General features: G+C 45.6%; 1 protein-coding gene across 1 annotated transcript in view; it reads left to right on the top strand.

Annotated features, from left to right (window-relative positions):
- AHNAK2 (AHNAK nucleoprotein 2) overlaps window positions 1-18,858 on the top strand; it is a 123,013-nt gene that overhangs the window by 92,791 nt on the left and 11,364 nt on the right. Inside the window, 1 exon segment of the mRNA XM_074213242.1 lies at window positions 4,464-18,858. Within this exon segment, the coding sequence (XP_074069343.1) occupies window positions 4,464-18,858 (14,395 nt within the window).

Below are 18,858 nucleotides of genomic sequence, written 5' to 3'. Positions count from 1 at the left end.
AAGGCCCAAAATAAAATAAAATAGTAATAATAGTAGGGGTGGCTGGGTGGTGGACAGAGCATTGACCCTTGAGCCAGGAGCACCCGGGTCCAAATCCGGCCTCAGACAGCCAACGATCACCCTGTTATGCAGCCCCAGGCAGGCCACCCAGCCTCATTTGCCCTGCACCCTCCCCCAAATAATAATAATAAAGAAATAAAGAATGTGCTTCAGTCTTTGTTCCAACACCCACAACTCTGTTGTGGGTGGATCACATTCTTTATGATAAGTCCATCACAAAAGTTATTTCCATGTTTTTCCAACATTGCCATTGCTGATCGCAACTCCCTCCCTTCTTATTTCTCCACTACCATGTACTATATTTTCTCTCTCCTTTCACTATGACTCTGCTGTAGGTTAGCTGAGTGGCACAGCAGACAGATCCCTGGTCCTGGGGCCAAGAGGCCCTGAGCCCCCATACCACCCCTTAGGCCTAGCATCCACCTGGCCCTATGGTCCTGGACAGGCCTTCCAATCCCAGCCCCTTGCAAGAAGTAAAAAAGAAAATGTGTTATATCTGACCACTCTCCCCCCATGGTCCATCTTCTCCTCCTTTATTCACATCCCTACCCCTTCCCCCCTGCTCCCCCCCTCCTTCTTACTCCAGATGTCTATACCCCATTGAGTATATATGCTGTTTCGTCTCCTAGCCACCTCTGATGAGAGCAAAGGTTCCCTCATTCCCCCTTGCCTACCCCCCTTCCATATCATTGCAATAGCTCATTGTAATAAAGAAAAATCTTATTATATGAAATATCTTGGCCTATTCCCCCCTCTCCTTTTTCTTTCTCCCATTACATTTCCCTTTTTTTCTATTGACTTCATTTTTACTCCATATTTTATCTTCGAATTCAGCTTTCTCCTGTGCTTCATCTATAAAAGCTCCCTCTACCTGCTCTATTAATTGAGAAGGTTCATATGAATATTATCAGTGTCATTTTTCTATGCAGGAATACATGCAGTTCATCATCATTAAGTCCCTCATATTTTCCCCTTCTCCTCCACTCTCTATGCTTCACCTGAGTCCTGTATCTGAAGATCAAACCTTCTGTTCAGCTCTGGCCATTCCAACAGGAACATTTGAAATTCCCCTGGTTCATTGAAAGTCCATCTTTTTCCCTGGAAGAGGACATTCAGCCTTGCTGGGTAGTTCATTCTTGGCTGCATTCGAAGCTCTTTTGCCTTCCAGCCCTACGAGCTTCCAATGTAGTTGCTTCTAAGTCCTGTGTGATCCTGACCGCAGCTCCACGATATTTGAACTGTGCCCTTCTGGCTGCTTGTAATATTTTCTCTTTGACTTGGGAGTTCTGGAACTTGGCTATAATATTCCTAGGGTTTGGTTTTTTGGGATTTCTTTCTTGGGGGGATTGGTGGATTCTCTGCATTTCTATTTTTCCCTCTGCTTCTAGAATATCAGGGCAATTTTCCTGTAGTAATTCTTTGAAAATGATGTCAAGGCTCTTTTCCTGATCATGACTTTCAGGTATTCCAATAATTTTAAAATTTTCTTTCCTAAGTCTGTTTTCCATATCAGTTGTTTTTTCAATGAGATATTTCACATTTTCTTCTAATTTTTCATTTTTTTTGGTTTTGAAGCATTGATTCCTGATTTCTGGTAAATTCATCAATCTCCCTGAATTCTATTCTTTGTCTGAAGGATTTGTTCTCCTCAGAGAGTTTTCTTATCTCTTTTTCCATCTGGCCAATTTTGCTTTTTAAAGCATTCTTCTCCTCAATAACTTTTTTGAACTGTTTTATCCATTTGACCTAAGTTCGTTTTTAGCATGCTATTTTCTTCAGCATTTTTTTGGATTTCCTTGACTAAGCTGCTGACTTCATTTTCATGTTTTTCCTGCATCTCTCTCCTTTCTTTTCCCAGTTTTTCTTCTAACTCCTTCATTTGATTTTCAAAGTCTTTTTTGAGCTCTGTCATAGCCTGAGTCCAATTTCTGTTTTTCTTGGAGTCCTTAGATGCAGGAGCTTGTGCTTCCTCATCTTCAGACTGAGTATTTTGATCCTTCTTGGGCTCATTTGCAAAATATTTCTCAATGATGTTCCTCTTATTTCTCTGCTTGCTCATTTTCCCAGCCTGGGCCTGGTTTTGGGGTGCTTCCTGAGCTTTTGGGACACTCCCACAAGGGTCTCAGTGTATGAGGCTCTGTCCTCCCTCCTGGTCTGTGAATGACCATATGCGCCCCCCTCTGCCATGGGGCTGAGGTGGCGGGCAGCCCTGCTGTTCTATGGGGGGCCTAGACTGGGATCAGGATCTGAATGTGGTCAGAACCCCAGTGTCCTGTTCCAGAGGCAGAGGACAGAGCTCTGCAGTCTCTCTTCACTCCCCTCCCTCAGCTCAATGGGCTCAGGCTTCTTATAGGCCCTTCTCTATAAAATGAGGAGACTGCGAGGTTATGCATATTCTGCAAGGTTAGTCAATTATAAGATCTAAGCAGTTAAGAGCTAAGACCAACATTTCCATTCCCCAGAGGAGGGATAGTTAGAGGGCCTAGATTGATGGCCCTGAAGAAACTGGAATGCAAACAGGGTTCTGCTGACTTGACCTCCAGATGTGAACAGAGAAGCTGATTTCATAACCTGACTCTGTTACTAATGAAATGCTCTTTGACTGTGGGCAAGTCCCTTATGATCTCTAGGCTTCAGTTTCTTGCTCCGTAAAATTAGAGGACTGAACCAGAGGAACCCCCCCGCCCCCGAATGAAATCCTATTACAGTCTCAGAATTAGCATTCTCTGATTCAACTGATAGATGGAAAAAGTTACCAGAATCTGAACAAGATCAACTTGAATTCTGGTTCTGCTATTGACCAAATCACTTGATTTTTGTAGATCTCAGTTTTCCAGAATCCCAGAATTTGAAAGTTGGAAGAAACTTAGCAGCCATCTAATTCAGTCTATATCTGCAAGGAGCCCCAATTATAATGTACTTGACAAGTGGTCATTGAGTCTTTACTTGAGACTCGAAAGGGGACCTTATTCTCATTTCAAATGTCCTCTTTAACTCTAAACTTTATGATCCTAAGATATTTAATCTCTCTGAGCCTCAGTTTTCTGCTATGTAAAATGGGGGTTATTGATGCTTGTATTACCTCTCTCATAGAGTTAAGAAGAAAGGGTTTAGTAAACTTTATTTTAGTTTTCCAAATACTTGATTTAAAAAAATAATACAGGGGCAGCTATTGGCTCAGTGGATAGAGCACCAGCCCTGGATTCAGGAAGACCTGAGTTCAAAAATGATCTCAGACACTTTCTAATTACCCAGCTATATGACCTTGGGCAAGACATTTAACCCTATTGCCTTGCCAAAAAATAATAATAATACATATACATTTACTTGCTGAAGCAGTAGGTTAGTCAACACTCTCAATAATGTCTGATAAAATGGCTAGTCATTAAAGATTTCAACACCACATTAATCAGAATGATGAACTCTCATTTTGCATGAGACTAATCTTGCCTTTCTCCTCATCCCTGTAGTAATTCAAAAAAGCAAACTTATTGCAAACTTCTAGGCTTCTGGGAGTGGTGTAAGATTCCTTTCCCTTCTTGCCACCACCCCCAAATCCTCAGCACAAGATAAGGGCAGGATTCCTTCTCAATGTTGTAATCAGACAAAATACATTCATCTTTCTTTTACTTGCCTGTAGAAAATCATTCTTTGTTTAGCAGAAGGAATACTTCCCTATTTTATATTTTGACTTTGACATTTTCAGTAGTATCAGAAGGTCAGCTTCATGGATGACAGTCATCCCTATCCAAGTCCTCAGGAAAATCTGCATTGTGGGCACTGAGTCAACTTGGAGAGAGAGAGAGAGAGAGAGAGAGAGGAAAGAGAAGTGATGGTCAGATCTAGCATGTGGGAGCAAGTATGAGCTCTACCATGAAGCTCACTTTTCTTAGTAAACTTTAGGGCAAGGATGGAGAATTTTTTTCTGCCAAGAATCATTTGGAAATTTATTACATAATTTGCCTGCTTTAATCAATTAATTCACTCTTAAAATGCTCTTAGATTTATTGAATTTTGAGTCCTGCCTTTGGTTACCATGGCAACACTGGCACAAATGATCTGCAAGCCAGATGTTCCTCTGCTTTACAGCATTGTATACAATAAGTTGTTACTTTTAGAATTTGTTGGATCCAGAAGAAACCTTAGAGATAATCTAGTTCAATTTTCTCATTTTACAGAAAATCAAAGAGGCGTTGGTGCCCACAGGTATTAAACAACAGAGGCAAAATTTAAACTCAGGGTTTTTGATTCTAAATCTTGAGCTCACTGATTACTCATGATGTCATGAGGTTGGTAAATCTTTACATCAATTTTTTGGGGGGTGTTAGGTAAGAGACTGCCAATTCCTAGTCCATCCAGGAAATTAAGGTGATGAGTTAACAGGATAATCTTTTCTCATTTAGTGTGAAGATCTGACAGATGGAACAGTGGAAACTATGGAAAAGATGCTTGAAGAAGAAGAGGACAAAGAAAAGTTAATAGTCAAATCCAGAACAGGGAGAAGCCAGCGGCCAAAGAAAGAGAGGTTGTCATGGCCCAAATTCCAGGCAAAGAAAACCAAAAAGGTTGTGAGTCACCGTAGGTCACATAGTACATCAGATGCTTGTGAGGGCAGAGCACCTGACCTTTCTCCAACAAGCACAGATACTGAATTACATTTCCCTAAAGAGGAGACACATATGAAAGATAAGAAAGGCAGTGAGAGAAAGAGGAAGTTCCTGAACATTGGATTTAGGATGCACCGGAAGCCTGAAATAGATGACAAGACATCAAAGGCAGGCACAACAACAGAGGTAAAAACCAAAACAGCAAAAGATGGTCAAAAGATCTCCTTGGATCTACAAGATCCAGAAATGGAACTGGGCAGGCTGGAATCGGGTATAGCCAGAATCCAAGAGCACTTGGGAAATGAAGATAACAGGTTAAACCTACAGCTCCAAGATGATCCTAGAATGAAGAAACAGGAAGCATTGACATCAGAAGCTAAAACAATGAGTGGGGCTGTGATGGGGATCCCAGTTTCTGTCTCTGGATCATTCACTGGGCCTCATGTGTCTGTGAGAGGTAGAAAGAAAAAAACAGATGATGGGACAGACATCACAAAGGATACAGTGAGTGGAAGAAAACATGGGTTACAGGCTGGAAAAGAAACAAAAGAAAGAATAGAAGATGCTTCTTTTGGTGTTCAAGGCTTGGAAATTGGAATTGCCAAGTTAACACTTCAGGAGCCTCAGGAGTTGGGCAAGGGCCATGAAACTCCAGAGATAAGAGTGAAAATACCAACTTTGCAAACACCCAAGTTTGGATTTTCCAAAGGGAAAGTACCTGAGGCTAAAATAAATGTCTCTGGGCATGAAAAGGAACAATCCTTGGGGAAGGTCGCAGTGAATATGGGGGAGATGCTTAAGGAATCCATACCTGAGAAAGATGTTACTGGAGCAATCAGAAAGATTTCTATAGAGACTACCAACCCAGATCATACTATTCCTAATATAATTGATAAAGACACAGAGACGGCAGACTGGAAGGCACAGATATCCAGCATGAAAATGCTCAAAGCAGATGTTAGCAGTACCAAGGTGGATATCCCACTTCCTAGTGCAGATGTGTCCCAGCCCAAAGTTGGGATCCAGGGTCCAGGAATAGGAACAGAGGGAATGAAGATGGAGGGAGACATCAAAATGGGGGAAAAGGATATGGAAGGGAAGGACAGTAAGTTCAAAATGCCAAAATTTAAGATGCCATCATTTGGGTGGTCTCCAAGTAAAGAAAAAAAAAGTTCAGTAGAAGTATCTCTACCAAAAGGAGAGGTAGAAGTGTCAGATACTTCAGTAAAGAGAGATGACAAAGGTGGAGATCAGAGTATTTCACTCACATCTGCAGAAATCCCTGTGAGGAGTATAGATCTCAATATGAAAATACAAGATGAAAAATTTACTGCCAAAGACCAAAAAGACAAAGACAATATTGAAATCAAAGGGCCTAAGGTTCAGTTGCCAAGTATCAAAATGCCTCAAGTATCTAAAGCAGATATCAAAGGCACAAAGGTGGACATGACACTACCCAGTGTAGATGTGTCTCTGTCCAAGATCAAACTAAAAAGAGAAGAATCTGGAGCAGAAGAAATAATGAATATTGAAGGAGATGTAAGAATGAGAGAAAAAGAAGGTGATCACAAAGAAAGTAAGTTCAAAATTCCAAGATTCTCCATGCCAGGTTTTGGCTGGGGAGGTGGTAAGGACACTGGAACTTCAGTGGATATAGAAACCAACATGAAAGAGCCCAAGATAAGTGAGGCATCATATAGTATTGAGAAAGAACATGAACTGGCCACAACAGAAAAAGAAGTTCCAAGTTTTGATGGAAATGTGGAGGTTTCTGGAGTGGAGAGTGCTCAGAAAGATTTGAACACAATTAAGATACCAAGTATAAAAACTATCAAACTTCCAGATAGTCAGGGAAAGGTTGAAATATGCTTTACATCAGAAAAGACAAAGATTCCAAAAGGAGATGTAGCTGAGAAAATGCAGGGTGTTTACAACATGGATAGGAAAATGAAAGAAAATATTGAGAGTACAACAGAAACATTGCAGAAACAAAAGCTCACGATACAAGGACTAGATATCAAAATGCAAATGTCAGAGCAAGAAGGAGAAATTGACAAGCTGAAAGAAAAGTTAGAAACTGCTGATATCAAAGGACAAATAATAAAACATGATATAAAAGGGTCCAAAGGAGAAATGAAAGGTTGCACAGTGGACATCAACTTGCCCAGTTTAGATGTGTCCCTGGCCAAGGCCACAGATGACATCAAGAGCCCTGAAGAAGACTTGGAGAGCATCAAGGGGGAAGGGGACATCAAACTGGGAGAAAAAGAAGGGAAGAAGGATAGCAAGTTTAAGATGCCAAAATTCAAGATGCCATCCTTTGGAGTGTACACTTCAAGGAAAGATGGGGCAGCATCAATAGATGGGTCACTACAAAGAACTGAAGTGGATGTGTCCCTTCCATCTTTCCAAGGTGATGTCAAAACTAGCAAAATGACCATGGAGCTGCCAAGAGTGGATGTGGATGTCAAAGGTGTGGACATGGAAGGTCAGTTGCCTGAGGGAGAAGTTCGGCTTGGTGACCAGAAAGTGAAGTTAGGAAGTTCAGACTTCCAAAGACATGTGTCTAAAGTCCACAAGCCCAGCATCAAAATGCCCCAAATGCCCAAGGAAGAAATCAAAGGCCCCAAAGTGGACATCACCATGCCCAGTGTAGATGTGTCCCTGCCTAAACCCAAAGTCACTGTTGAGAGCCCTGAAATAGAGGGCATCAAGGTGAAAGGGGAAATCAAACTGGGAGAAAAGGATGTGGAGGGAAAGGACAGCAAGATCAAGATGCCAAAATTCAAGATGCCATCCTTTGGAGTTTCTCCTTCAAGCAAAGATGGCAAACCACCAGGGAATTTGTCCCTCAAGATGGTGGAGTTGGAAGTGTCACCTTCTTCTCCCCAGGGTGATGTTAATGCTGGCGAACTGAGAGTGGAGCTGCCCTCCATGGAAGTGGATCTCAAAGGAGTAGACACTGAAGGTCAGTTGCCTGAGGGAGGAGTCGATATTGCAGACCTGAAAGGGAAGGCTGGAAGTACAGTTGTCAAAGGACAAATGGCCAAGGTCCACATGCCCGGCATCAAAATGCCTCAAATGGTCCAAGCAGACATCAAAGGCACCAAAGTGGATATTACCATGCCCAGTGTAGATGTGTCTCTGCCTAAAACCAAAGGAGACTTCGAGGGCCCTAAGGTGGAGGGCATGAAGGTGGAAGGGGAAATCAGACTGGGAGACAAGGATATGGAGGGAAAGGACAGCAAGATCAAGATGTCAAAATTCAAGATGCCATCCTTTGGAGTTTCTGACTCAAGCAAAGATATCAAACCATCAATGGATGTGTCCTTGCCAAAGGTGGAGGTGGATGTGTCTCCTCTTTCACTCCAGGGCGATGTCAAAACTGGTGACCTGAGCATGGAACAGCCCTCAGTAGAGGTGGATGTCAAAGGTGTAGACATTGAAGCTCAGTTGCCTGAGGGAGAAGTCCAGATGGAAGACCTGAAAGGGAAGGCTGGAAGGAAAGGCTTTAAAGGACAAATGCCCAAGATACACATGCCCAGCATCAAAATGCCTCAAATGCCCCAAGCAGACATCAAAGGCACCAAAGTGGACATTACCATGCCCAGTGTAGATGTGTCTCTGCCTAAAACCAAAGGAGATGTCGAGGGCCCTAAGGTGGAGGGCATGAAGGTGGAAGGGGAAAACAAACTGGGAGACAAGGATATGGAGGGAAAGGACAGCAAGTTCAAGATGCCAAAATTCAAGATGCCATCCTTTGGAGTTTCTGCCTCAAGCAAAGATGTCAAACCATCACTGGATGTGTCCTTGCCAAAGGTGGACATGGATGTGACTCCTCTTTCACTCCAGGGTGATGTCAAAACTGGTGATGTGAGCATGGAGCAGCCCTCAGTAGAGGTGGATGTCAAAGGTGTAGACATTGAAGCTCAGTTGCCTGAGGGAGAACTCCAGATTGCAAACCTGAAAGGGAAGGCTGGAAGTACAGTTGTCAAAGGACAAATGCCCAGGGTCCACATGCCCAGCATCAAAATGCCACAAATGCCCCAAGCAGATATCAAAGTCACCAAAGTGGACATTACCATGCCAAGTGTAGATGTGTCTCTGCCTAAAACCAAAGTAGACTTTGAGAGCCCCAAGGTGGAGGGCATGAAAGTGGAAGGGGAAATCAAACTGGGAGACAAGGTTATGGAGGGAAAGGACAGCAAGATCAAGATGCCAAAATTCAAGATGCCATCCTTTGGAGTTTCTGCCTCAAGCAAAGAAGTCAAACCATCAGTGGATGTGTCCTTGCCGAAGGTGGAGGGGGACGTGTCCCTGCCGCAGGTGGAGGTGGATGTGTCTCCTCTTTCACTCCAGGGTGATGTCAAAACTGGTGACCTGAGTGTGGGGCAGCCCTCAGTAGAGGTTGATGTCAAAGGTGTAGACATTGAAGCTCAGTTGCCTGAGGGAGAAGTCCAGATTGCAGACCTGAAAGGGAAGGCTGGAAGTCAAGGCTTTAAAGGACAAATGACCAAGGTACACATGCCCAGCATCAAAATGCCTCAAATGCCCCAAGCAGAAATCAAAGCCTCCAAAGTGGACATTACCATTCCCAGTGTAGATGTGTCTCTGCCTAAAACCAAAGGAGACTTCGAGAGCCCTAAGGTGGAGGCCATGAAGGTAGAAGGGGAAATCAAACTGGGAGACAAAGATATGGAGGGAAAAGACAGCAAGTTCAAGATGCCAAAAATCAAGATGCCATCCTTTGGAGTTTCTGCCTCGAGCAAAGGTGTCAAACCATCAGTAGATGTGTCCTTGTCGAAGGTGGAGGTGGATGTGTCTCCTCTTTCTCTCCACAGTGATGTCAAAACTTGTGAACTGAGTGTGGAGCGGCCCTCAGTAGAGGTGGATGTCAAAGGTGTAGACATTGAAGCTCAGTTGCCTGAAGGAGAAGTCCAGATTGGAGACCTGAAAGGGAAGGCTGGAAGTACAGTAGTCAAAGGACAAATGCCCAAGGTCCATATGCCCAGCATCAAAATGCCTCAAATGTCCGAAGCAGACATCAAAGGCACCAAAGTGGACATTACAATGCCCAGTGCAGATGTCTCTCTGCCTAAAACCAAAGGAGACTTCAAGGACCCTAAGGTGGAGGGCATGAAGGTGGAAGAGGAAATCAAATCGGGAGACAAGGATATGGAGGGAAAGGACAGCAAGTTCAAGATGCCAAAATTCAAGATGCCATCCTTTGGAGTTTCTCCCTCAAGCAAAGATGTCAAACCATCAGTGGATGTGTCCTTCCCAAAGGTGGAGGTGGATGTGTCTCCTCTTTCTCTCCAGGGCGATGAGAACACTGGGGACCTGAGCATGGAGCTGCCCTCCGTAGAGGTGGATGTCAAAAGTGTAGACATTGAAGCTCAGTTGCCTAAGGGAGAATTCCAGATTGCAGATGTGAAAGGAAATGCTGGAAGTACAGTTGTCAAAGGAAAAATGCCCAAGGTCCACATGCCCAGCATCAAAATGCCTCAAATGTCCCAAGCAGACATCAAAGGCACCAAAGTGGACATTACAGTGCCCAGTGTAGATGTGTCTCTGCCTAAAACCAAAGTAGAATTCGAGAGCCCTAAGGTAGAGGGCATGAAGGCGGAAAAGGAAATCAGACTGGGAGACAAGGATATGGAGGGAAAGGACAGCAAGTTCAAGATGCCAAAATTCAAGATGCCATCCTTTGGAGTTTCTGCCTCAAGCAAAGATGTCAAAACACCAGTGGATGTGTCCTTGCCGAAGGTGGAGGTGGATATGTCTCCTCCTTCACTCCAGGGTGATGTCAAAACTGGTGACTTTAGCATGGAGCAGCCCTCAGTAGAGGTGGATGTCAAAAACGTAGACACTGAAGTTAAGTTGCCTGGGGGAGAAGTCCAGATTGCAGACCTAAACGGGAAGGCTGGAAGTACAATTGTCAAAGGACAAATGCCCAAGGTCCACATGCCCAGCATCAAAATGCCTCAAATGCCCCAAGCAGACATCAAAGGCACCAAAGTGGAAATTACCGTGCCCAGTGTAGATGTAACCAAAATTGAATTTGAGAGCCCTAAGGTGGAGGGCATGAAGGTGGAAGGGGAAATCAAACTGGGAGACAAGGATATGGAGGGAAAGGACAGCAAGTTCAAGATGCCAAAATTCAAGATGCCATCCTTTGGTGTTTCTGCCTCAAGCAAAGATGTCAAACCATCAGTGGATGTGTCCTTGCCAAAGGTGGATGTGGATGTGTCTCCTCTTTCTCTCCAGGGCGATGTCAAAACTGGTGACATGAGCATAGAGGTGGATGTCAAAGGTGTAGACATTGAAGCTCAGTTGCCTGAGGGAGAAGTCCAGATTGCAGACCTGAAAGGGAAGGCTGGAAGTACAGTAGTCAAAGGACAAATACCCAAGGTGCATATGGCCAGCATGAAAATGCCTCAAATGTCCCAAGCAGACATCAAAGGTACCAAAGTGGAAATTACAATGCCCAGTGCAGATGTCTCTCTGCCTAAAACCAAAGGAGACTTCGAGGGCCCTAAGTTGGAGGGCATGAAGGTGGAAGGGGAAATCAAACCAGGAGACAAGGACATGGAGGGAAAGGACAGCAAGTTCAAGATGCCAAAATTCAAGATGCCATCCTTTGGAGTTTCTGCCTCAAGCAAAGATGTGAAACCATCAGTGGATGTGTCCTTCCCGAAGGTGGAGGTGGATGTGTCTCCTCCTTCACTCCAGGGTGATGTCAAAACTGGTGACCTGAGCATGGAGCAGCCCTCAGTAGAGGTGGATGTCAAAAACGTAGACACTGACATTCAGTTGCCTGAGGGAGAAGTCCAGATTGCAGACCTAAAGGGGAAGGCTGGAAGTACAGTTCTCAAAGGACAAATGCCCAAGGTCCACATGCCCAGCATCAAAATGCCTCAAATGCCCCAAGCAGACATCAAAGGCACCAAAGTGGACATTACCGTGCCCAGTGTAGATGTAACCAAAATTGAATTGGAGAGCCCTAAGGTGGAGGGCAAGAAGGTGGAAGGGGAAATCAAACTGGGAGACAAGGATATGGAGGGAAAGGACAGCAAGATCAAGATGCCAAAATTCAAGATGCCATCCTTTGGAGTTTCTCCCTCAAGCAAAGATGTCAAACCATCAGTGGATGTGTCCTTGCCAAAGGTGGAGGAGGATGTGTCTCCTCTTTCTCTCCAGGGTGATGTCAAAACTGGTGAACTGAGCATAGAGGTGGATGTCAAAGGTGTAGACATTGAAGCTCAGTTGCCTGAGGGAGAAGTCCAGATTGCAGACCTGAAAGGGAAGGCTGGAAGTACAGTAGTCAAAGGACAAATACCCAACGTGCGTATGCCCAACATGAAAATGCCTCAAATGTCCCAAGCAGACATCAAAGGTACCAAAGTGGACATTACAATGCCCAGTGCAGATGTCTCTCTGCCTAAAACCAAAGGAGACTTTGAGGGCCCTAATGTGGAGGGCATGAAGGTGGAAGGGGAAATCAGACTGGGAGACAAGGATATGGAGGGAAAGGACAGCAAGTTCAAGATGCCAAAATTCAAGATGCCATCCTTTGGAGTTTCTGCCTCAAGCAAAGATGTCAAAACACCAGTGGATGTGTCCTTGCCAAAGGCAGAGGTGGATATGTCCTTCCTGAAGGTGGAGGTGGATGTGTCTCCTCCTTCACTCCAGGGTGATGTCAAAACTGGTGACCTGAGCATGGAGCAGCCCTCAGTAGAGGTGGATGTCAAAAACGTAGACACTGAGGTTCAGTTGCCTGAGGGAGAAGTCCAGATTGCAGACCTAAAGGGGAAGGCTGGAAGTACAGTTGTCAAAGGACAAATGCCCAAGGTCCACATGCCCAGCATCAAAATGCCTCAAATGCCCCAAGCAGACATCAAAGGCACCAAAGTGGACATTACCGTGCCCAGTGTAAATGTAACCAAAATTGAATTCGAGAGCCCTAAGGTGGAGGGCATGAAGGTGGAAGGGGAAATCAAACTGGGAGACAAGGATATGGAGGGAAAGGACAGCAAGTTCAAGATGCCAAAATTCAAGATGCCATCCTTTGGAGTTTCTGCCTCAAGCAAAGATGTCAAACCATCAGTGGATGTGTCCTTCCCGAAGGTGGAGGTGGATGTGTCTCCTCCTTCACTCCAGGGTGATGTCAAAACTGGTGACCTGAGCATGGAGCAGCCCTCAGTAGAGGTGGATGTCAAAAACGTAGACACTGACATTCAGTTGCCTGAGGGAGAAGTCCAGATTGCAGACCTAAAGGGGAAGGCTGGAAGTACAGTTGTCAAAGGACAAATGCCCAAGGTCCACATGCCCAGCATCAAAATGCCTCAAATGCCCCAAGCAGACATCAAAGGCACCAAAGTGGATATTACCGTGCCCAGTGTAGATGTAACCAAAATTGAATTCGAGAGCCCTAAGGTGGAGGGCATGAAGGTGGAAGGGGAAATCAAACTGGGAGACAAGGATATGGAGGGAAAGGACAGCAAGTTCAAGATGCCAAAATTCAAGATGCCATCCTTTGGAGTTTCTGCCTCAAGCAAAGATGTCAAACCATCAGTGGATGTGTCCTTGCCAAAGGTGGATGTGGATGTGTCTCCTCTTTCTCTCCAGGGCGATATCAAAACTGGTGACCTGAGCGTAGAGGTGGATGTCAAAGGTGTAGACATTGAAGCTCAGTTGCCTGAGGGAGAAGTCCAGATTGCAGACCTGAAAGGGAAGGCTGGAAGTACAGTAGTCAAAGGACAAATACCCAAGGTGCATATGGCCAGCATGAAAATGCCTCAAATGTCCCAAGCAGACATCAAAGGTACCAAAGTGGACATTACAATGCCCAGTGCAGATGTCTCTCTGCCTAAAACCAAAGGAGACTTCGAGGGCCCTAAGTTGGAGGGCATGAAGGTGGAAGGGGAAATCAAACCAGGAGACAAGGACATGGAGGGAAAGGACAGCAAGTTCAAGATGCCAAAATTCAAGATGCCATCCTTTGGAGTTTCTGCCTCAAGCAAAGATGTCAAACCATCAGTGGATGTGTCCTTCCCGAAGGTGGAGGTGGATGTGTCTCCTCCTTCACTCCAGGGTGATGTCAAAACTGGTGACCTGAGCATGGAGCAGCCCTCAGTAGAGGTGGATGTCAAAAACGTAGACACGGACATTCAGTTGCCTGAGGGAGAAGTCCAGATTGCAGACCTAAAGGGGAAGACTGAAAGTACAGTTGTCAAAGGACAAATGCCCAAGGTCCACATGCCCAGCATCAAAATGCCTCAAATGCCCCAAGCAGACATCAAAGGCACCAAAGTGGACATTACCGTGCCCAGTGTAGATGTAACCAAAATTGAATTGGAGAGCCCTAAGGTGGAGGGCAAGAAGGTGGAAGGGGAAATCAAACTGGGAGACAAGGATATGGAGGGAAAGGACAGCAAGTTCAAGATGCCAAAATTTAAGATGCCATCCTTTGGAGTTTCTGCCTCAAGCAAAGATGTCAAACCATCAGTGGATGTGTCCTTGCCAAAGGTGGAGGTGGATGTGTCTCCTCTTTCTCTCCAGGGCGATGTCAAAACTGGTGACCTGAGCGTAGAGGTGGCTGTCAAAAGTGTAGACATTGAAGCTCAGTTGCCTGAGGGAGAAGTCCAGATTGCAGACCTGAAAGGGAAGGCTGAAAGTACAGTAGTCAAAGGACAAATACCCAAGGTGCATATGCCCAGCATGAAAATGCCTCAAATGTCCCAAGCAGACATCAAAGGTACCAAAGTGGACATTACAATTCCCAGTGCAGATGTCTCTCTGCCTAAAACCAAAGGAGACTTTGAGGGCCCTAATGTGGAGGGCATGAAGGTGGAAGGGGAAATCAGACTGGGAGACAAGGATATGGAGGGAAAGGACAGCAAGTTCAAGATGCCAAAATTCAAGATGCCATCCTTTGGAGTTTCTGCCTCAAGCAAAGATGTCAAAACAACAGTGGATGTGTCCTTGCCAAAGGCAGAGGTGGATATGTCCTTCCCGAAGGTGGAGGTGGATGTGTCTCCTCCTTCACTCCAGGGTGATGTGAAAACTGGTGACCTGAGCATGGAGCAGCCCTCAGTAGAGGTGGATGTCAAAAACATAGACACTGAAGTTCAGTTGCCTGAGGGAGAAGTCCAGATTGCAGACCTAAAGGGGAAGGCTGGAAGTACAGTTGTCAAAGGACAAATGCCCAAGGTCCACATGCCCAGCATCAAAATGCCTCAAATGCCCCAAGCAGACATCAAAGGCACCAAAGTGGACATTACCGTGCCCAGTGTAGATGTAACCAAAATTGAATTTGAGAGCCCTAAGGTGGAGGGCATGAAGGTGGAAGGGGAAATCAAATTGGGAGACAAGGAAATGGAGGGAAAGGACAGCAAGATCAAGATGCCAAAATTCAAGATGCCATCTTTTGGAGTTTCTCCCTCAAGCAAAGATGTCAAACCATCAGTGGATGTGTCCTTGTCAAAGGTGGAGGAGGATGTGTCTCCTCTTTCTCTCCAGGGTGATGTCAAAACTGGTGATCTGAGCATAGAGGTGGATGTCAAAGATATAGACATTGAAGCTCAGTTGCCTGAGGGAGAAGTCCAGATTGCAGACCTGAAAGGGAAGGCTGGAAGTACAGTAGTCAAAGGACAAATACCCAAGGTGTATATGGCCAGCATGAAAATGCCTCAAATGTCCCAAGCAGACATCAAAGGTACCAAAGTGGAAATTACAATGCCCAGTGCAGATGTCTCTCTGCCTAAAACCAAAGGAGACTTCAAGGGCCCTAAGGTGGAGGGCATGAAGGTGGAAGGGGAAATCAGACTGGGAGACAAGGATATGGAGGGAAAGGACAGCAAGTTCAAGATGCCAAAATTCAAGATGCCATCCTTTGGAGTTTCTGCCTCAAGCAAAGATGTCAAAACACCAGTGGATGTGTCCTTGCCGAAGGTGGAGGTGGATATGTCTCCTCCTTCACTCCAGGGTGATGTCAAAACTGGTGACCTGAGCATGGAGCAGCCCTCAGTAGAGGTGGATGTCAAAAACGTAGACACTGAAGTTAAGTTGCCTGAGGGAGAAGTCCAGATTGCAGACCTAAAGGGGAAGGCTGGAAGTACAATTGTCAAAGGACAAATGCCCAAGGTCCACATGCCCAGCATCAAAATGCCTCAAATGCCCCAAGCAGACATCAAAGGCACCAAAGTGGACATTACCGTGCCCAGTGTAGATGTAACCAAAATTGAATTGGAGAGCGCTAAGGTGGAGGGTATGAAGGTGGAAGGGGAAATCAAACTGGGAGACAAGGATATGGAGGGAAAGTTCAGCAAGATCAAGATGCCAAAATTCAAGATGCCATCCTTTGGAATTTCTGCCTCAAGCAAAGATGTCAAACCATCAGTGGATGTGTCCTTGCCAAAGGTTGAGGTGGATGTGTCTCCTCTTTCTCTCCAGGGCGATGTCAAAACTGGTGACCTGAACATGGAGCAGCCCTCAGTAGAGGTGGATGTCAAAGGTGGAGACATTGAAGCTCAGTTGCCTGAGGGAGAAGTCCAGATTGAAGACCTGAAAGGGAAGGCTGGAAGTACAGTAGTCAAAGGACAAATACCCAGGGTCCATATGCCCAGCATCAATATGCCTGACATGTCCCAAGCAGACATCATAGGTACCAAAGTGGACATTACAATGCCCAGTGTAGATGTCTCTCTGCCTAAAACCAAAGGAGAATTCGAGGGCCCTAAGGTGGAGGGCATGAAGGTGGAAGGGGAAATCAGACTGGGAGACAAGGATATGGAGGGAAAGGACAGCAAGTTCAAGATGCCAAAATTCAAGATGCCATCCTTTGGAGATTCTGCCTCAAGCAAAGATGTCAAAACACCAGTGGATGTGTCCTTGCCAAAGGCAGAGGTGGATATGTCCTTCCCGAAGGTCGAGGTGGATGTGTCTCCTCCTTCACTCCAGGGTGATGTCAAAACTGGTGACCTGAGCATGGAGCAGCCCTCAGTAGAGGTGGATGTCAAAAGCGTAGACACTGAAGTTCAGTTGCCTGAGGGAGAAGTCCAGATTGCAGACCTAAAGGGGAAGGCTGGAAGTACAGTTGTCAAAGGACAAATGCCCAAGGTCCACATGCCCAGCATCAAAATGCCTCAAATGCCCCAAGCAGACATCAAAGGCACCAAAGTGGACATTACCGTGCCCAGTGTAGATGTAACCAAAATTGAATTTGAGAGCCCTAAGGTGGAGGGCATGAAGGTGGAAGGGGAAATCAAACTGGGAGACAAGGATATGGAGGGAAAGGACAGCAAGTTCAAGATGCCAAAATTCAAGATGCCATCCTTTGGAGTTTCTGCCTCAAGCAAAGATGTCAAACCATCAGTGGATGTGTCCTTGCCAAGGGTGGATGTGGATGTGTCTCCTCTTTCTCTCCAGGGCGATGTCAAAACTGGTGACATGAGCATAAAGGTGGATGTCAAAGGTGTAGACATTGAAGCTCAGTTGCCTGAGGGAGAAGTCCAGATTGCAGACCTGAAAGAGAGGGCTGGAAGTACAGTATTCAAGGGACAAATACCCAAGGTGCATATGCCCAGCATGAAAATGCCTCAAATGTCCCAAGCAGATATTAAAGGTACCAAAGTGGACATTACAATGCCCAGTGCAGATGTCTCTCTGCCTAAAACCAAAGGAGACTTCGAGGTCCGTAAGTTGGAGGGCATGAAGGTGGAAGGGGAAATCAAACCAGGAGACAAGGACAAGGAGGGAAAGGATAGCAAGTTCAAGATGCCAAAATTCAAGATGCCATCCTTTGGAGTTTCTGCCTCAAGCAAAGATGTCAAAACACCAGTGGATGTGTCCTTGCCGAAGGTACAGGTGGATGTGTCCTTCCCGAAGGTTGAGGTGGATGTGTCTCCTCCTTCACTCCAGGGTGATGTCAAAACTGGTGACCTGAGCATGGAGCAGCCCTCAGTAGAGGTGGATGTCAAAGGTGTGGACACTGAAACTCAGTTGCTTGAGGGAGAAGTCCAGATTGCAGACCTGAAAGGGAAGGCTGGAGGTAAAGTAGTCAAAGGACAAATGCCCAAGGTGCATATGCCCAGCATCAAAATGCCTCAAATGCCCCAAGGAGACATCAAAGGCCCCAAAATGGATGTTACCATGCCTAGTATAGATGTGTCTCTGCCTAAAGCCAAAGTAGACTTCAAGAGCCCTAAGGTGGAGGGCATGAAGGTGGAAGGGGAAATCAAACCGGGAGACAAGGATATGGAGGGAAAGGACAGCAAATTCAAGACACCAAAATTCAAGATGCCATCCTTTGGAGTTTCTGCCTCAAGCAAAGATGTCAAACCATCAGTGGATGTGTCCTTGCCGAAGGTGGAGGTGGATGTGTCTCATCTTTCTCTCCAGGGTGATGTCAAAACTGGTGACCTGAGCATGGAGCAGCCCTCAGTAGAGGTGGATGTCAAAGGTGTAGACATTGAAGCTCAGTTGCCTGAGGGAGAAGTCCAGATTGCAGACCTGAAAGGGAAGGCTGGAGGTACAGTAGTCAAAGGACAAATGCCCAAGGTGCATATGCCCAGCATCAAAATGCCTCAAATGCCCCAAGGAGACATCAAAGGCAACAAAATGGATGTTACCATGCCTAGTATAGATGTGTCTCTGCCTAAAGCCAAAGTCGACTTCAAGAGCCCTAAGGTGGAGGGCATGAAAGTGGAAGGGGAAATCAAACTGGGAGACAAGGATATGGAGGGAAAGGACAGCAAGATGAAGATGCCAAAATTCAAGATGCCATCCTTTGGAGTTTCTGCCTCAAGCAAAGATGTCAAACCATCAGTGGATGTGTCCTTGCCAAAGGTGGAGGTGGATGTGTCTCCTCTTTCTCTCCACAGTGATGTCAAAACTGGTGACTTTAGCATGGAGCAGCCCTCAATAGAGGTGGATGTCAAAGGTGTAGACATTGAAGCTCAGTTGCCTGAGGGAGAAGTCCAGACCACAGACCTGAAAGGGAAGGCTGGAAGTCAAGGCTTTAAAGGAGAAATGCCCAAGATCCATATGCCCAGCATCAAAATGCCTCAAATGCCGCAAGCAGACATCAAAGGCACGAAAGTAGACATTACTGTGCCCAGTGTAGATGTGTCTCTGCCTAAAACCAAAGGAGAATTCGAGAGCCCTAAGGTGGAGGGCATGAAGGTGGAAG

The sequence above is a fragment of the Macrotis lagotis genome, chromosome 1 (genome assembly GCF_037893015.1).
Source record: "Macrotis lagotis isolate mMagLag1 chromosome 1, bilby.v1.9.chrom.fasta, whole genome shotgun sequence".
Classification (NCBI taxonomy): Eukaryota; Metazoa; Chordata; class Mammalia; order Peramelemorphia; family Peramelidae; genus Macrotis; species Macrotis lagotis.
The sequence above is the reverse complement of the archived record's forward strand: the minus strand, read 5'-3'. Positions and strand labels throughout refer to the sequence as shown.